Source organism: Sander vitreus, chromosome 4 (assembly GCF_031162955.1).
Source record: "Sander vitreus isolate 19-12246 chromosome 4, sanVit1, whole genome shotgun sequence".
Taxonomy (NCBI): Eukaryota; Metazoa; Chordata; class Actinopteri; order Perciformes; family Percidae; genus Sander; species Sander vitreus.
Window position 1 is genome coordinate 25,512,667 of NC_135858.1, and position 21,153 is coordinate 25,533,819.

Sequence of the window (21,153 nt, forward strand, 5' to 3'; positions counted from 1 at the left end):
TAATTAATCATGTTGGTATTTTAAACAGATGCGTGTTGAAACTGACAAGAAGAATATATATAAGAAGAATAGTGTAAATGTATTAACCCTACCGCTGCAAGGGCAGGGGGATCTAGAGGAGCGACCATGTATCACCAGAATAATTTGAATTTGAAATGATTTTCAGGAGATAGTTTTACCCACCCTAAAAGCTTTTTGAAGGCCTTTTTTTTTTTTTGCTAAGAAAAACAACATATTTAAGAAACACAGAGCCTAGTAGACAGGAGCGATTCAAGGTGAAACCTACCCAGCTGCTACCAGCGACCGAGACAGGAACGGCCCAGATTCAGGGCACAGGTAAGGATGATAATGAGGAGCTAGACTGATGGCTTCAGCACTCAGAAGAAGGTTATTTACATCACACAGCCAGAGCTAAAGTGGGTTTGTTGAGTGCCACTGCTTCCGAGGAAATATTGGGGTCATGCTGGCCTTAAGGAACAGTCCTGCTCTGCAGAGGAGCCAGAGGTGCACATTCATTAAACACACATTTGTGACAGCAGAGTAACAAATGGCTGTGCCTGTGCTTTGGTCCTGTGCTCCCTCCCCGTGGTCATTCATCATCTGCACTCATCGAACTACCAGGTCCATGTTCATTATTCTCTCTGGCTCAGTCTCTGTTGGGCTCCCTCACCTCCTGCTCGAGGTTGGGAAAAACCCAGAAGGGTTTTCACTGCCAAGAAAAAAAAGTTTTTTTAGGAGGCATTCATGGCACATTTGCAGGTAAAGCTTATGAAGAGATAGTTCTCATTTCTTTACCAATTAAGGTGGGTCACACCTTTGCTCCATTCATTTGACAGCAGGTGCCAGTGTAGACACCTCAAGAAGGTAGAAGCTGCCTCCAAGGCTTCATTTTTCTAAAGTCTAAAATCTTAATCACACATTTGAAAAAAAAAAAAAACACATTAAAGATAGAAGAGAAAGATACGAAAAAATGAAAGTTTAATGATCTCCTTGGAAAAAGTGGGTCACTGAAGAAATGAGTTTGACATTAAGAAGAATACAATTAAAGCAAATAGAGCAGATTGAGGATAAAAACCACAAATGGTTATATAATGAGGTTGAGGAAACAGTAAGGAGTCTTAATTATACTGTGCTTGTTAAGGACTCCAAAGATGTTACTGACTGAAGAAAGTTATGAATTGTGGCTTTCAAATAATATGAGAGCATAGTGGGGGGGCATTACAGAAAAGAGGATTAGCAAGTGAAGCGGATGTGTGGAACCTAAATTCAAAGAAAAACCTGGATTTTTACAATTTTTTACAAAAGGAATAGTTTGACATTTTGCTTATTTGCTGTCTTGCAAAGAGTTTGAAGAGAGGATTGGTACGATTGTCAGTACGGTAAAAACAAGACTGCAGCCAGATAAAACGGGAAAACAGTTAGCCTGGCTCTGTCCAAGGGGAGCAAAATCTGCCTACCAGCACTTTTTAAAGCTCAGTAACTGACACATTACTGTCACGATTCACTAGGACAGGAACCCAAAAGCAGACAAGGACAAGGTAAGTAGAATGGAAAAAAGGTAAGTATTTATTTGATTTTGGTACGTGGAAGCAGGGAAGTCCAGCTGGTGAGGCAGTGGGTGGAATTGAGTCGGCTGACGGATTAATGCAGATCCAGTAATAATGGTGATGCAGACGGCCAGACGGAGATGGAGGTAATCTTCCAGGTCACAAAACTGCAGACAGAGGAACAGGCAGATTAGCAACGGCAAAACATCACAAAACAGCAGAGCAAACTTCTCAAACTTTCTAACTGATACTCTAGCAAACATACTGGTGAGGATAACGATCCGGCAAGGAATTGATGTCAGTTCACGGCTTAAATGGTGGAGAGGTGATGATCAGGATCAGGTGTGCAGATTGCAGATGAGATACAGGTGAGTGTGATTGCAGATTCTCCCGCTTTGCTTCCTCGCCGGGATGTGTTCAGGAACTCCCAGAAAAACACAGACTCACAGGTGAAAACAGAAACTGAGGCAGAAAATGAACTTAGGAAGCAGAATTACAATTACATCTTTGTTATTCAGTTTACTTCCAGATATTCTTTTTGATTTAGTTTGTGGCGCTGCTTTTTACATTTTCTCCATTTTCTCTTTTTATGCTAGGCCTATTTATTTTACACTTGCTCCTGTGTGAATATCTGTCTTCAGATCTCCATCGTCTTCATTGTAAATTGTTGTGATCGGTGTTTGCCACAAAAATCATGCACATGCAGATTTCTTTGTTGTTTTAAAGAGTCTATTTAGCTCTCAATACTTTTGGTGTAACGGCTTAAACGTGATAACCTAAAGTTGTTGTCCGTACGGTTTGAGTTAGGTTGTTAGTAACATTGGCAGTAACAATTGCAGGCGCGCCTCTGGGACTTCCAAGTGAGGTGTCGACTGAAGGATGTCGGTAGATTGCAGCTCTCGCCGGCGCAATTCCCTCACGTGCTCCAGTCCACACAGATAGCAGTTTAGTCTAAGATGAGCTAAGAGCTAATAAATCCATTAAGATACAAGCTGTGTGGGTAGACGCGCAGCCGTAGAGATGATAGAGCCGGGGAGGCAGCGCGAGGATTATGTGGCCAACACGGTCAACAGTGCTAACGCAGCTATAGGGATTACTCACCGATGCTATCGGGGAGGCGCAATGTTTTACAGCACTGTTTACCGTGTTAGCACGTAGCTTTAGCAGTCAAACGAGTGGAGCCGTTAGCCAGTGTACACCCAGCCCGGGTAAAGTTAGTGCACTTAGCCAAGCGGTGCCGGGCATCTAACCAATGTGACAGAAACACCCTACTAGCCACTGAGGCAGTATGTGATATAACTTCAGCTGATGAAGTGGAGGCTGAGGAAGAGCGGCCAGCACGCACTGCTTTCCCCTTATTGGCCTCACCCAGGGAGAGAGGAAAGGGCCGAACGTCCCCGCTGACCCAAGTGCGGCGACTCTTATTGCTAACAGTGCTAACATCTAAACCAACCTGAGCATCACAAAGTGCAGGGAAGATAAACTCTTGAGGCCATACAAAATGTACACCCTTTATTGATAAAATAAGGGTGTTGTTGGTGGTGCTGGAAGAGTGCGGCATGAGCCGGCCCTTAGCCCGAGGTAGTGAGTGAGTGAGCAGCCAGATGGCAAATGACGGTGATCCCTGAAGCTCTCCGCTGGGTGGTGGAGCTGCCGAACCCTCTGGCGGCGCCCTGACTGCTGCTGCTATGGGCAGTGTTGGGGATTTACCTTCTCTGTGTCCCCTCTTTTGGGACAATGTGTCTGACTCCAATAAACGACCTATATATCTCACGCATTTGTTAAATTGGTATTACATTGATCCTAAGGAAGAGTCAAATAAGACGATAAGATAAAGTCAAATACATTCGTTTAATCAGTCAAGCATCGGAGTTACAATAAACAGATCTGCGAGATCACAAAGCATGCAGATACTAAGGTTCCCTAGCAACAGACAAAAATCCGGAGCCGGTCCACGTATCGCTAGACTGTCAGACCTTGTGAGCCCCGTTCTATCCTTTCCCTAAACTCTTATACCCCCCCTCACTCTGGGGCGTTGTCTTCTTGTCCTGCACCATGACTGTTATCTGCAATAAGCATACACCAAAACATACTTGGTCTCTTGTGGAAACCTTTTACATTCTTATTATATTTATATGCAAATATTGACATTGAACATTATTCTACAGCGAAGAAGAGAGCGCAGCTGCTCTGAGGCAAAGTCTGAGACTTTACAGGTGGTTTACAGCCTGGCTGTCATTTCCTGAATGTTTGTCCCGAAAAGCGACTCCATGGAGAGAGTGTGGTTCATTACATGGAGGACCGACTGGAGCTTAGCCTTTTGTTTATCTTTCTTTGGACTCAAAGTCTTCTTTCTCTGTCTGTTGGTTCGCCATTGTGAGTCAGCAGTAATGAAATGTAGGCGCCCGATTAACCTATTGTTTCTTGGCATCTTTCCTTGTCGGAAGTTCCCAATTTCCGAGTACAATGGAACGCAGCATAACCGGCACTGTCAAGTCAAGCTCCACCTGGGCAGACGGGGAGAGACCAACCCCTGCTGACTGATGTAAAAAGTGTCACTAACTGTGAGCGCCATTTGAATTTAGGGCGGGAAAGTCGCCACAGACACTCAGATGCTATTACTTGACAAAGCAGCAAATACAAGCCCTTTCATAGGTGGGTGTAGTGCTCAATCGCCATTGTTTTAACACACTTTTGATAATTAGGAACTTAACAGACAATTAAGTAGATGAAAATCTTACAGACAATAACTTTTAAAGCTACAGTGCGTAGCTTCTGTCGCCCCCATGAGGAATTCTAAGTAATGACACCAACGCTGTCGGCACGTCCACATAATACAAGCCTTCCGTGATCGCGGAGGATTAAAAAAACATGGTCTCTTTAGAAGAGGTAATTATCTTCACTCGAGTTTCTGCTCGCGAAAGTCGCCGGATGACACAATCTTCTGAACACAGCCACACTGAGAAATACAGAGAGAGTTGTGTGGAGCTGATAGTCTTATTTAGCTTTGTAGCAACTCATTTGGCAATGGCTTGAATGTAACGGACGTTCATTAATATCAAAAAGTTACACACTAAAGCTTTAAGTCAGGCTTTCCACAGTACGGCCAGTGTTTCTTAGCCTCCTTGCAGAAATCTCCCCCATGAGAAAACAAGCAAAGTTTTTACTGTGTTTTATTTAATTTCCAACATTTAAAACCAACCCCTTGTTTTCCTAATCAGGGATGTGTTGACCCCCTTCTCTTCCGGCTGCTATGGACTGGATGGGTAATTGGAATCAATTTTGATGCCGTTATCGCCGTTGACAGATGTGCGAAGCCGCGGTGTGAAAAGGTCAAGGTTTGAGAGAGCCCTTCCAGGGGACTCAAGATGCTTGATGCATAAAAATGTCATTCCTGAATCAATTTCACATGTGAACACTGGTTTCATCTCCGAGGGCATTTGGAGCATGACTTGTTCTCTGGCCACAGAGCAGCTCCAGGCAGCAGCTGGAGGCTCAGTAAGATGTTTACGATATGGAGACTATTACTCCATCACTTGATTTAATGAGATCTTCCCAGGCCAGGGATTATTTCTTCTGGGCACCTAAACTCAATTAGAGACATGTAAGTCAAAGCATGTCAATATTCTGTATCACTCACTGCTCCCCCATGCTGTATAATTAACCCAGGAATCATCGCCAAGGATTTTCATCTGACCCCAGCTGCTCTCAGGGTTATATTTGTATTCCCGTCCTCTTGGCCTACATCTGGAAGTGTGTCAAGGAGAAAAACATGCCATTTGCATTTTTCTTTGTATTTATTTATTAAAAAAATATTTTAATATGTAAAGATATAAAAAAAAATAAAAGAAATATATATATATATATATATATATATATATATATATATATATAGTTTGTGTTCAATAATAAATGGTAAAATAAGGTTCTGATTATGGTATCCATCATTATCAAAATACATAATACAGAAACCTGCAGCAAACCTGTTTATTTGAATCATTATTTACCTCAGGCCCCTCAGTCACTCGTCATATGTGCAGTTATATGTTCCAATTATAAAGAGGAAAAAATTGTAATTTTCACATTCATAGAGTTTCTCAGGAACAAACAATATGAATTCCTTGGTCAAAATCTAATAAATCTATTGGTCACAAATATTTCAAAAATATTGGTCACCTCAAGATGCTCTTAATACAGACGTTTCTTACTGTGTTGGAAGTCTGCAGTTCTGAAGTATACACATTCATTCTTTCCAAACCTCTCCGGGGATTGTCACTAATGCAATAACAGATCTGACAAATTGAGTTCCATTTATTGCATCGACCAACAATGGCAGCCGGCGAGCGTGTCCTTGACTCGGAGGAATCACAGGCGTGAGCATAAGATGTGTCAAACCTGCATGCATGCAAGACTCAGGAGAGCCAGCCCAGCGGCTCCTTATTAATCAACAGCTTGTTGGGCTGCTGGCCATACCCCCCCCCCCCGCCCCCCCCCCCCACATCTTCACCTCCTCCCCTGAACCCTTCTTATTTCTCATTCTCCACCTTCTATCCCCCATCCTTTTCCTCCATCACTCCTCCTCTTCTTCTTCTTCTTTAACAGTTTCTTAGCCTCCCATTCCAGGAGCTCAGCATGAAATCAACAATTAACACAGTGATTCGTTAATTAAGACCTCTGCCTGACGCTTCTACACTGTAAACCCAGATTTGGTTGTAATTCATCTTTTTAGTGGTCATTACTTATTCTTTCATGTTTTGTTAAAAACCATATTCATTACTAAATCACATTAGTTGTTTGTAATAATCAGCTTAAGTATGCAGTGCACATATATTAATCAGCGATAACTAAGGCTGTTTAGTTTCTGTATGGGAGGGGTGGGGTCATTTGAACAGTTCTGCCTGAAGCGATGCAAAGGCTCATGGGAAAAATAGATATGTTCTGAACGGTTTCTGTACGGTTTCTGTCCTAGTAAAAGTGTGTTTTAATAATGTTCTGTTAATGTTTTGGGTGTGCATTTACATTATCTAGGTTTTAGTTTTGTATGGTTGATTTAGTGATCATATTTATCTACATTTATTGTGGTGTTTCCATCCACACATTTTTGTCTGAATTAAGTGATGAAAAATACCTTATGGAAACAGTAATATTCAATTGAATTTCATGAATATCAACTCAAAGGAAATGCGTTTGGTCTAATTGGATTTTATCTTGATCGATGTACGGCTTATGCGATAAACGCTGATGGAAATGTTATTTGCCGAATAAATAATGAATTGTGTTTAAGTTTGAGGTCATTTTATGGTTGCAACCCGCCACAAAACGAAGAAGAAGAAGTTTTAGTTCATTTCCGCCCAGTATTTCCGCTCTGTTTGCACACATGGCGGGTGTCAACAAAGACAGATGGAAGTGGACGAACGAGGAGACAAAATATAACGCTGTTGTTTCCACACCACAGACCGCCTCTGTTGTCGTTGGGCATTTACGTGCATCTGCATCATCATGACTATATATATATGTCAGAGGCCACACGCCTCTGGAGCAAGTATGGGTTAAGTGTCCTGCTCAGGGACACATTGGTTGATGTATTGCAGTGGGAATTGAACCCAGATCACCCACACCAAAGGAATGTGTTGAATCCACTACACCATCACCACCCATTTTACATTCATGTGGCATTTTAAATCAAGTGCTGTTGTAGTGTATATTGTACCTAGTGGCCAAGTTGAGTTTTGACAAGTTTTGACACTCTTTTAAAAAAGCTCTAGCTGGTTTAGCTTTGGGAATGTGCACAGTAGAGTGCAAAAAAGGGCGAGTACAAGAAAATCAGGAAGATTATTGTCTTGTCCGGTTGGATAAATAAAAGCAGGTCAAGCACCAGTATTTGATGAGTTGAGGAACGTTTGTGAGAGCCGTGTGGAGGCAATCCCAGACCACTCCCCCCCCCCCCAGCCCATTTAAACTGAAGCTACTGTAGCTGCCTTACTTTAGGATGAACCTTGAAGCAAATGAAAAAGCATGAGAAAAAAGAAAAAGTTTTCTTGTTGGTCATGTTAGCTATTTCTATAGTTTCCCAGAAAAAAATATCTTAGCGGTATCAAGATATTACAAATTGTTTGAACCATACATTATGACTTTTTTCCACAGTAAAATATAATATTTTAGTAATCTCTTACAGGACATACTGTAATGAATAATTTAGCTTTATTAAAGTGGCCTCTGAATTGCTAACTCATACTTACGTTCAGTGTTCCTGGTGCCAAAATTTAGCTTTTTAAATATAGTTTCTTTATTACGAAGGGATTTACAGAAAAAAATGTTGTTGCCTTTCTGCAGGTCTTTCTCAGTCCAACATAATCTGCAAGCACCAGGCAGCAAGTGCTCGTTTATTTGTTGTCAAAGTGCAACAAAGTGTCGTTGCAAATTCTGACTTTTTGTCCATGATGGCGCCATTTTGTCAAGTCATTACACAGAGCTGTTAAGAGTACTTCATGTGGTATTGCAGTGATTTGGTAAGGGGGTTCTTATAGGCTCACTGGATGTGGAACTATAGGTTATGATTTGATCACAAAGATTTGGTTAATTAAGGTATAATTATGTGAGGAATGTAAGTAAATAAGGTGCCTTTTATGGTCTATACATAAAAGGCAGACTGTACAGGACTGGAGATTCCCTGGTAGGTACTACAGCTGTATTCATTTCACATGATGTGACCAAGATAGTTCTCACATCTTCGCTGTCATGAAGGTCATTATGATTTTAAAACAGGAGCTCAGAACTTTCAAAGTGACTGTAAAAAAATAAAAAATAAAAATAAAATCCAAATGATGCAATCCCAATGATGCAATCAGCCAGTAAAATCAACCCTGCAGCCACAGCGTCCGCTTTACTTACGCTCTAACCACTATCACTATTATGGAATCTATACACTCTACAACTGAGAGTGCACACTTCATTCAGTGTTCTATAAATAATGTGCAATATTACACACTGTTCACTGAACACTGTGCTGCTGCAAATATTTAGTGTGAACATTTCAAGGTTTAAAACCCTTCATTTATCATTTGTGATGTGACAGAACTGACTCATATCTGCTGTCCTTATGTAGTATAGGAACATATTTAAACAGATCAACGGCAATCAGAGGCTGCACAGTATGTGGTCTATAATTTATTGAAACAAGTTTCACATTACAAGTGAGTGTTTATGGCAGTCTAGAGGCCCTTTACCTTTATGACAATAACTATAAGAATAATACATTTGAAATGGTTTTGAAATGAGAAACATTCATATTCATGTTTATCTCTTTTTTTCTCAAAAATCTTAGTTTTACATTTTATTTTTCATAGTTACATTGCTAGATACCAGTAGACTTAATATGGACATTGCACAACGAGATAAGTGAACAGTGCCGTCTGTGTGCTGCACTGCACTATGAAGGTCTTGCTTATTTCTTGCTCAGTTATGAAAAGAAAAGCCTCTAACTTCAATGTGGTCATTGTGTCTTGAACTCAGCCAAAGGATTTCACAGCTCGTATGAGTTGAAAAAGTACAAAAGGCACAAGGTAACTTCTAAGGCACAACACTGAACATTTGTTCCGACCCTCTTGTGTTAAAAACGGTCCTGTGCTTCAAGCATTGCTGTGCCATAAAGCAAAAGAGGAATTGGAAAATAATAATTAAATACTCCATACAATGAGAATGTAATAATTTACAGATCACAAAGAGAAAGACTCTTAATATGTGTAAGTGCCACGTTTGTAAAACTGACTAACTTGGAAAAAAAGTTAACTGACACAACAGTTCCATTCAACAGCTCTATACCAAAATAAGTAGGCGGTAACATCAGGAACACAGCATGGGAGTGGTAAAGCAGTGCTTCCTCTGTATTTTTCAGCAGTGATGTGCCCGCTCATCAAAAAAAACCCATTGTAACCTTTGAAGAAAAAAATTCAAATGGGTTTAATTAAGCCACATTTCATTCTTAAAGCCATACAGAGATAATGATTTACCATAATAAAAGTATTCAAATTGCTGTCATGGCTGCAGTCTGCAGCAGACCCGACTGTACAAAACACAGGGACCAATGTGGTATCGATTGCAAAAAATTGCCCCTAAGCACTGTGCTGCTGCATAGAAATTCAAAAGGAAAACACTGCATTGTTCACTGCCTGGTTCTCTCAGTATGTGCGGACTGCTGGTTTGCTGTCCTGGGGCGGGTTGAAGGGATTCACTGGGCTGGAAGACTCATCCTGGTGGTCAATGGACTGGTAGGCATCTCTGTTTCGCCATACAGAGGGGAAACCTGCAGAGACAAGCAAAAAGTCTTTAAAACACACACACACACACACACACACACACACACACACACACACACACACACACACACACACACACACACACACACACACACACACACACACACACACACACACACACACACACACACACACACACACACCCTGCCATGCAAATGTATTATTCATAATCATATCTGCTTAGAATCACTACAACTAATTAAGGATGTTGCAATGTACATTTTAAAACTGTCTACACAAGAAAAGAATCATTAGAATGCTTCTTATTCTTTCTTACACTCATTTCTCTTTAAACAGATTCATGAAAAAGTTAGGTAGATTTGTTACAGTTTTTTTTCCAATTGCTGACACACTAAAATGACACGCATAGCACAATTATTTAAACTGACACACAGAGAGCAAAACCTCTTCTCAAGTCTCCAAAAGTCTAAACACATTTTCTGCTTTACACACATTCTGCAATTCGAAATGGCACTTTTTAAATGCACTGAACACGGTTCTCTGCATAAGACACAACAATCTGACAGCAAGTCACATTTCAAAACATTGCCATTCAAAATGACACTACATGAGTTAATTGGCCAACATATGCGCCGCCTGGCCAAACACCTCAATGCTTAATTGTTACCACTTCAGTCAGGAAGTAAGCACTATAAAAAGACCACATGTGAGCACCTCTTTTTGTTCTATATATTTTTTCTGCAATTTTCTTTTTCAGTTTACTGTTTGTTGGGAGCATATTTCTGTTCAGTCCTATGTACATATATCTGCTGCGCATATGTTGCACTGACTTGTTTGGTTAAAAATAAAAACATAAATGTTTCAACAGCATGTGTGTGTATCTGCAAATATTTGGATAGATAGATACTTTATTCATCCAGAAGGAAATTTTAGGATCCAGTAGCTTAGACAACCTTAACACAACAAACACATATACACACATACATAAGAAAAATAAAAATCACGCACAGAAATGCAATGACCATGATAAGGTCTGTGCATGTGAACAATCTGACGAATTTTCTACAATTTGAACTATTTTAGTATTATGGTAACGCATACTAAAGATGAGAGTGCTTTTCATAATGCCCAACAGTGTGTAGTTGGTTAGACAAAAATCTGGTAATATGAATGAAGTGTGTGCCATGTGGTGCAAAAGTTTGATTTTGATAATGCTATATGTAGTTTTGGTTGCAGTGCTTCATTTTGCAGGATATATGAGGTATTTTGCAGTTTGGGTGTGTGGTTTTGTGTTGAGTATTTTGATAAAACCACACTAGTTTGCAAAACTGTGTTTTAGCAATTGGAAAAAAAACTCTAACTTGACTTGAGCATCTGGCCCTCTCTGGATGAAATATAGATTACTGTTGGAAACGGTCTTTGCCAACATACAGTAAAGCACACATTGCCTCTCATTGACAATGGGGTGAGAAAACAGATTCAATGCAAATTCAATTTCTTTATTTATTTTTTAAATCTTTTGAGTGGTACTGAAAGTCCACCCATTTCATCACTCTCTTTTTAAAATCCACTACTGTGTGATTAGCTACTTGTTCTGCAGCCAATTCTAGAGAAATTGACCTCAGGAACAGGCTGCCATCAATGATCTGAGAATAGGCCTGAAACATCTCATGTGAGCTGAATCTTCTAATATGTGTTTACCCAACAACACAAAAAACACACAAAAAAGTTTCTGGGTGCTTTATACTTCATGTAAACATGCCTTATAATGAATTCTATGGAGGCAGTTAACTGATATAATCCATCTGAAAAGTCTTATAAGACCCCCCCCTTTGATACTCAAAACAAACTCTGACCCGGCCAGAATACCAATGGCGATGGTTTAGGAATTCAAAGGCCTGCTCACTCTTATGTCTGCATGGCCCAGAGTCCTATGACTGTCTGACAAACATGCACATATTAATGCTTACCAAACAAGCACCTTCATTGCAGAAGGATTAGATTATTTGCTAAAGCATATATTCGTTTTACCAATACTGTACAACTGTGATGTTTATTATTTTAATTTGCAAGATAAAAAATACATTAATAATTCTAAATAAATACATAAAAAAACTGCATCATGTTGCTCAACAAACCTTCAATAACTTAAGTCCTACTCTGAGTGTGCATCTCAAACACATTCATTGGCTATAATAAGTCAACATTACTTTAATTAGGCTGATTTGAGAATGTGCACCATCATGCAGCTCTGCTTTAAATATATGCAAACAGAATACGCAAACACAAATGAGGTGTCTGGAGAGTAAAAATATGAATAATACATAGATGCAAACTTTCAGACAGATATAAACACATATAATGCAATAGACATGAATACAAACATACTGTACTGACAAACACAGCTATGCAAGCAGGTATGGGAGGGTAATGAGGACTGATTAAGGTGGGAATTGACATGTGAATTCATATAAATAACTAAATAGAAAAAGATGGACAACAGAACGTTTAAGATAATAATTGAGAAAGAAATACCAAGATAAAAAAAGTCAGTTTCTTTTATGTCCTGCAGCCTGATTTGCAATCTTACTTCCTGTGTGGGAGAGGATGGAAGAGGATGATTGGAGAAGAGAAATTGTAAAAAGAAGAAGGAAGAAGCCGGGAATCAATAGCGGCGGCCAATAAAAGCACTGTCACCACTATCCGTCGTGCATCGACTGTCCACAGAGGTCTCTAAGTCTGAGAGGTCAAAGGTCAGCAGTGGAGAAGAAAAGAGACACAAGACAAATAGTCAAATCATAACAGGAAAAACATGAGACAACACAAGTGTTCACATGACAAAAAGCACGACAGAGTGACAAATACACTGGGATGTTAGAAATGACGATATGCAAGAAAAGAACAGCGAAATGCATATGGATTACACATTGTAGGGAATTTAGGGGGCACAGATTCAGTTATTAGCAATTATCAAAAGGTATTTATCAATATTAATAGTTATTATTATTATTATTATTATTATTATATAATAATAATAATAATAATAATAATAATAATAATAATAATAATAATAATGGATATACTGATAACTTCATCAAATTGAATTGACTGTGTCACTACAAGCCAGCTGAGAACATTCAGGGGAAATGCACTGCAGGTAATTAACCGTTACTATTGCTATGCCTATCCAGCTTGATGGTCGTCCTGGCTGGCACAGTTTATATATATATATACACATATACACACACATTTGACAGTGATAACAACAGATTTTTAGGTTTTACCACTCAAAATTAGTGGTAATTTGTGGCACAACGGGTCCATGCAAACAGATGTAAACAAAAGCAGGCTTCTCATGAATGTCCATTTCCTCGGCTGTGACGAGTATTGCTGGCAGATATAGCTAGCTCGCTAATTAACGTTAAGTCGGTTAGTTGGTTAAAAACTCCATCTCCAGCTGAAAACTACTATAGGTGGTGAGCTAGTTAGTTGGGCATGCTAATGTTTGCAGCTTACATTAGAGCAGACACCACACTGTTTTATCCATTCTTACCATGTTCCTCTTTTGGTTTTTTTCCTTCTTTTTTCATAACTCATATACAGTACTGCTTATTACACTTACTACAGTCCCATGCACACTGCTTTAGCATGTAAAGAAATCCAAAGCCTGACAGGCCTACTTATAGCGATGCTTGAACAATGTTCATTTAATGATAAATGTGTGATCGCTCAGTCTTACAGCCCTTATTCTAATCACCAACCTAACAAAAAATAAAAAACAAGTGACTCTCACACACACACACACACACACACACACACACACACACACACACACACACACACACACACACACACACACACACACACACACACGATTGCCTGAGTTCCCACAGTGTTGCGTGCAGCAGGGATCCATGTTAATGCCAGCTATGCAATCAGACAGCAATTAAAACACACATTGTCTGAAACTAACATTAACTGCACTCATCAGTCACCACGCAGCCAATCACAGTCTAATGGATGTACCTGCTGCGTGTCTGTGGCATTAAAGCAGAACCACAGACTGAGCAGATTCATCAATATTCAATTATCCTCCAAACAGGACAATCAGGACACTGCAGTGTTGCTCGCAAAGCAGGAGATATTTCATTACTTTTCGTAGAGTGTAGTGTAATAAATTACTTTTTTAGCTGGTGATATGACAGTTAATAATAAAGGACACACTTGTGGTTTATTTTTGTTCTTTTTTATGAAGGCAAAAAAAGCTCACTAGCTCAAAGTTCCCTGTATGGACCCATTCTCACTACTAACATCAAATAATTAACTAAAAAGGATGAACACAACTATGTTTGGATAGTCCTTTTAAATGAAAGCATGAGTAACATTTTCAAGGACTTACGAGTCCGACAGACGTCACAGCTCAGTGGGATTTCTGATGGAAAAGCTCTCAGCAGAGCGAGTCCAAGTCCCCAAAATCAATGGCCACACACAGCTAATCAAAGAACACATCTTGAGTATCTCCTGACCAGTCAATGGAAGAAGTGTACGTATCATTAGTTTGAGATTATTTTCTCCGCGTTATGTGTGGATTTGCTCTTGTATTTTTTTCTTTTAATGTCAACCTGCCAGGGACAGCAGATGAAAATTAACCTGTACATTGTACAACATGTACATTTACAGTACATGTTGGACTGCTAATTAATGTGCATTCCTAAATGAATAAACAAATATGTACTCAACGGCCAGGAACGCCACAAAACTTCTATTTGCAGCTCTGGACTCCATCTCTGTTTCTTTCACATCAATCCGGGGCTATTTTTCTATCATGGCAGATCATACGTTTTTCAGCCTGCATGGGTTTAATATGTTCCTGCATGCAGTATAAACTGGTGGCCAGGATGACACACAAATGTTATAAACAACTCGTGGAGAAATTATTTCCCTGCCCGGCTGAACTGCAGCTCAGATGTCTTGCTGGATTGCAAGTCTTGTGACTGTAACTAATTAGTTTGACTGTGGAATCATCTGCCAGTGGTTTAGCAGAGTCTTCCCACTGTGTGTGCTGCACTTGGCAGGCCTTTCATAACAAACAGCATAAAACATAGGGAGGATCTCAAAGTGACTCAGAACACATGCATCGCACCATACCTCTAGCTTTGGTCACACTCAGGGCTGGCGATCGATCTTTTTTTTTTTTTTTGTGGGGGGGAGGAAACCTCAGATATTTCTCACTAGTTTGGAAATGATGATAGAACATGTCCACGCTCAATAAAACCTTATTTTTTGTTATATAATGAGTTCTTCTTTGAGTCATCTGCTCCTCAAAAGGAAATTAGATCACACATAAGTCATTAAATAATGATTGAATCCCAGTAGGCTGCAAGATAGCATCAGATTTGTGTTTAAATTCCTGTTGATGTCTATCAGAGCTAAAACATCTGTGCAGTCCTTTTTTATAAATCAGCCTTATAGTGGCATACAATAACTTCCTCAAAAGTCTGCAAACTCCTCACGTTACTGCACGACTCATCACGACTCTTGCAACACTTACCAAAGTTAACGTTGTAATCTCCTCCACGCTCACGGTACATTTGGTAGACGAAGAAGCAGGACGCAGGTTTGAGCAGCAGGTTGAGGATGGCCATTCCCTGGCTGAAGCGAAACACACTTCCAATCTCTGTTGCAAAGTCATTCCGCGGGTAAAAGATCCCAAAATGGACGATGTCGGTCAATATCGTCACGACCATCCCCAACAGAAACTACAGGAAAAAACAAAACAAAAAAAATCTTAACAGACACAGATGACGCGTCAGGCTTCGTTACTCACCGTATACGTCAGTATGGAAAGGACGCTCATGCTCTGAAGTGCCAACACATCTCTGTAATTAAACCACAGGGAAAGATTCCTTGCAACATACTGTGTGAGGAAAATAAAGTCATTAAGCCAATTTAATAAATTAAACAACAATACAGATTTCTGTGGGGAAATTAGATAAAAACCTAAGTGGTGCCAGAAAGTAAGAATGGAAAATGCAATAATAAAATTAAAATAAAAACACTGCATTTAGACATTTTTCCGTTGACATTATTTTCTGGGGTAGTCAAATCCATATTATGGGATGAGAAAGCATTTTCCCAAAGCCAGAAATGTGAATTAAATATTTGATTAGTTAGCAAAAAGATACATTGAAATCACTTAAGACATTTGAGAAAGTGAAGCCTGGAGTTAATACATGCAGTAGTCTTTTGACTTTGATATGAAGCTGCACCCTCAACCACGAAGAATCCAGTGCATAAATGATTTTTTCAACTTTTATTTCCCCAATTTGGCCGGCTTAACCTACAAAGCTCTTTCTCTGGAAGCACCCCTGGACTTTAAAGGTCCCATGGCATGAAAATTTCACTTTATGAGGTTTTTTAACATTAATATGAGTTCCCCCAGCCTGCCTATGGTCCCCCAGTGGCTAGAAATGGAGATAGGTGTAAACCGAGCCCTGGGTATCCTGCTCTGCCTTTGAGAAAATGAAAGCTCAGATGGGCCGATCTGGAATCTCCTCCTTATGAGGTCATAAGGAGGAAGGTTACCTCCACTTTCTCTGCTTTGCCCACCCAGAGAATTTGGCCCACCCATGAGAAAGAGAGAGACATCATGGCTTCTGTCCTCCTCAATAGCTACAGACACAGAAATGGCACATACTAAGTAAAGCTCATTGTGGGACTGGATCTAGTGGCTGTAATTCTGCACCAAGGCTGAATTTTGGGAAAGAGACTTCAGATACAGCATTAGGGGACCACTAAGGCCTATATAAAAGCATCCAAAAAGCAGCATGTCATAGGACCTTTAAAGTAAACAAGGTCAGAGGCTTCCTAGGGTTACTTCCCAATGGCAATGACAGTCAGAATCCAACACTGTCAAAAGAGACACTGGACAGCCATTTTTTTCTTGACTCTCCAGCTGTGGTGTATTTGTCTGGCATGTAACACCCCTTCACAGCCAGCGATTCCACAATGAAAGACTTTGACTAATGCTTAGATGTAACTAATAGTCAGACTTCAGATAGATGTCTGAATTCATCTGCTGCACAAATCTGTCTAGTTCTTGACTATCTTAACCCTCGTGTTGTCTTCCCGTCATCCGTGAACTCGTTGTCCTTCCAGGTCAAAATTGAAAATGAACCTTTTTTTTTGCGCTTTTGCAATGCTTTTAAAAAAAATAAACAGTTTGGTCACTTACTCTATATGCACCACTAACACCAACTTGTGTTGGTTTTATAATAAGTTTTATACTTATGCTTGGAACATTGGTCAACAAACCTCATTTATGTGACATTATACCTAATGTTTTTGTTTAAAAAGATTATGATTAGAGGATGTTGAGTGGATCACAGAGTCACAGGCTGATTTATGTCACAGTTTAGTCAGGACACTAAAAACTGGTTGAAACCATGTTATTCCATGTTATTTTTGGGCAATTTGGTTGAAAGAAACCCATATTTCTGATTAAAAAAAACGTCGAAAATGGGTCAAATTTGACCTGAGGAAAATACAAAGGTTAAGCAGGACTCACTTGCCATGAATTCTGGGTAAATTAAGACACTTTAAAAAGTAAACAAACATGCCTGACCGAGCAACCGTGTCACATTGCTCAGCTCTGTTCTCCCCAGCAGAAACGGTTTATCTTATGGAGGAATTCAACAGTTACAATAAAAGGACATTTGCTGGGAAAATTCAGCGACGACTGTAACAATACAAAAACCTTCCAGTAGGCTGTGGCTCTCTTCTGCTTACTCATCATCAGTGTTGTTACTGTACTTAAGTAGAATTTTCACGTATCTGTACTTCACTTCGTTATTTATATTTCTGAAAACGTTTACTTTTACTCCACTACATTTCCTGAATAAAATCTATACTTTGACTGCACTGCATTTCCCCTAAGCATCTTCGTTACTCATTACCTGCAACAACAAAAAAATCGTACGAGTGAAAGATTCTTCCTCAAAAAAAAAATGAAAATTCTGTTTCAGTTTTTCCTCTATGTTAATGTTAGCCTTTGAAGTTGATGTTTAAGAAGGTGCGGAAACCCGGAATATTATAATTTACTATAAGGAAGCCACAATAAAGTTCATAATCAAAGTTTTTTCCTTTTACTTTTTATAATGAAGTATACATTTAATATCAGAAAGTTACTTTTGATACTAAAATACAGCAAATATCAGCTACTTTAAGACTTTTACTCAAGTGATATTCTAAAAGGTGACTTTTAACTTCTACCAAAGTCATTATCTGGTAAGATACTTGTACTTTTACTCAAGTATTGCTTTCAAGTACTTTATACAAGACTGTCCATCAGTCAGTTTCTTTGGACAAGCAAAAATTGCTGAGGATGTCCTCATTGATATATATTTCCAACAGGTTACTGCGCTCTATAAAAACGCTCCACAACATTGTTAGCTAATCATGAGCTCTTTTTTCGTCCTTTGGTGCCACTGGTCAGAAAATGGAGAAAAAAAATGAGTTCAAAGTTAGGGTAGGGTGGTGAGTAACTTTTACTCTTAGCAGGAATTAAGACTAAAACATGAAACGGCCCCTGGTGCTGTAAACTGATGCACCATGAAAGCCTATGGTTACTGAGTTCTGTGCTGAATTAAGAGAAGGCCATCTTTCTCAAAGGGATGATCACAGATTGTCCTAGATTCCACAGACAAATAGGTTAGCGCGGATATGCATTGCTGTGCCTATAGTTAGACTTGTGTACGCGTCACATGATGTTAAGTTCGCAGCCTGCGCGAAGGAAACAAGTGGAAGACTCACCATGAGCACGGCATCGATCGAGTCCCTCTGTGCAATGGCCCAGACCCCGACAGCTAAAACACCAAAGTTTCCCCAAGCAAAAGAGGAGGGCAGCGACACCATACATCCCCTGCAGCAGACACGCAATTCATAAAGTCACACATGAAGAATACACAAGTATGGGACGTGGAGGTGAAAGAGTAGGCCTGAAGAGTGAGTGAGTGAGTGAGTGAGTGAGTGAGTGAGTGAGTGTGTGTGTGTGTGTGTGTGTGTGTGTGTGTGTGTGTGTGTGTGAGAGAGAGAGTAGAGGCGAGGAAAGAAATTCCTCAGGTTTGTGAAAAAAAAAACTGTTCTCCCACTCACCATACTGTAAGCAGCCAGTGCACCAGTACTATGGCCTATGACAGAGAACAAAAGACAAAGTGTTAAGACCTTTTTTAATACTTTCCCTGTGGTCTAGGACTCTTCCAATCCACAGACAATTTCAATGTTGACAACTGATCAATCATACATATCAACTAAAAGCTCCAAACATTCAGTGGCTCCAGCCTCTCCATAGTGAGGAGTTCTTGTTTTTCTGTTTTATAATCATTGTAAATCTGGATTTCTTTGGGTTTTGGAAGTTGGTTGGACATTTGAAAAGTGCCCCCTTAGACCCCTTTTTTTAACTTAAGTTATAAATCAGAAAGTGTCTCATTTTCTCCAGAAAAATCAGTGTGAGTGATCCTACAGCTACATTTACACATCTTCTTTTCTGACTTTTCACATTGCATGTTTAAGTTTTTGAGCTTTGAATAAGAGGTTTTCAAACTGATTTCGAACCTTTTTTTTTAGCCTAGATACAAAAATAGCACAAAAGCATCATTCAATTGAATAGTTCTCCCTTTTAAAAAGGGACATGACGTGCAGGCATCAGCTCACTTACATGTTACTTACAGAAAAAGTGGAGAAATCAGAAGTCAATATGTGGTTCATGTGATAAATAATTGAAACATGTTTATTTGCAGATCCATTGCCAAAATCACTGTAAGACAGTTTGTGTTCGAGCTTTGCTTGAACTACAAAAATCTATCATGTAAATATCGCATTTAATGAGCAGATGTACCACTATGTTTGTGTTTCTAACATCCAATAATGTTATTTACTCTGTCCATAGGCCTGCTGCCCATCACTGACAACATAACTGCCTTTGAAGTCTTCGATCTTTAAATACACTTTAATATATTTTTAGAGGCTATATTCCAAATAACTAAACTTCTCTTCTACCATTTAACAAAAAAACTAAACTAAACAACAAACATCAATAAATATACATTTGACTAGTTTACTGTGATACGTGCAGGTTGCCACACAGAGGAATTACCAATGAGCTACCAAGTTGGCATCAATAACGCCAGAAAAACTGTAAAGAGCAGGCTACCATACACACCTCCAACATTACAACCAAGCAAAAACCGCAAACTCACCTTTAGATTTATGGCAGGGATTTCCATAACAAGCTGTTTGGTTCAAAGCAGATCTTTCTTTATCCGCTTCACTGCTTCAACTTGTTCAGGGGTCTACATGAAAACCTGCTACAAACTTCTCCGTAAAACTCCTCCTCCCTTCAGATCAGCCTGCAAACACAAACCATGTGACAGCAGCCTGACTGCCTCCCATGTGACTCCCCACCCTCACCGCTCACTTCTTCTTCTTCTTCTTCTACTTCTTCTTCTTCTTTCCCCCCCCCACACACTCACTGTGAATTATCGGGAATGTGGCACGTCTGTTTTGAACGTTTAAAAAATCTAAATTAAGATAGACTATTTGAATTTAGAATTAAAAGATTTATTTATATGTAGAGATTTATATTTGTGTATTTGGCTATTTTTTGCTTGTCAGTTAACATGACAACATCACATGTTGGCAGCAGTGTGATGATTTGAAAAGCTCTTACTGCGGCTGATGGAGGCTTTTGATACAATCACACATATACGTTGAAGATGAACGCAGTGCAATTTGTGTTTATATTTAATACCTTTAAATACAGTATATGTAGTCAATTAGTCATCAATCAGGTTTGATATAGGCAAGTTGAAAAATCTCCAAAACAATATGTAGAGCTTGTAGCTCAGCATCAGCGGTAGTCTTGCGTTTAGTGCTAATATTAGCAACTTTTAGCACGTTAACACGCTAAACTAAAGCTTTTGAACGTGGTTAACAGTAGGGGTTCGAATCACCATATCATCACGATACTTATGTCACGATACGATATTATTGCGATAATAAACATATTGCAATATGTTTATGCATATTGCAACAATAATATGTTAAAATGTATTATTTTTTTTCCAACTTCAAATTATGTCCCCAAAAGGAAACATTGTCAACATCTGTTTAATCTAAAAAGATACATTACTCTGTTTGTTAATCTTCAATTTGATTGCTGCAAAATGGGATTGTCAAGCAGACAAACTGACCAACACACATATATATGATATAGAGCGATACTTACCCCTAGTTAACATTATAGCTGTTAGACATCGGCAGTGCTACCGCAG

The 21,153-nt window shown here is 39.3% G+C and overlaps 1 protein-coding gene across 1 annotated transcript; it reads right to left on the reverse strand.

The window, feature by feature from the left end:
* Positions 1–8,698: 8,698 nt before the first annotated feature.
* Positions 8,699–20,226, reverse strand: agtrap (angiotensin II receptor-associated protein). Its single transcript, XM_078249151.1, has 5 exons — positions 20,080–20,226; positions 18,977–19,011; positions 18,635–18,743; positions 15,375–15,582; positions 8,699–9,849 (listed from the first exon to the last, which is right to left on the reverse strand). The coding sequence occupies exons 1-5, from the start codon at positions 20,104–20,106 to the stop codon at positions 9,725–9,727; spliced, it is 504 nt and encodes a 167-aa protein (XP_078105277.1). The 5' UTR covers positions 20,107–20,226; the 3' UTR covers positions 8,699–9,724.
* Positions 20,227–21,153: the final 927 nt, after the last annotated feature.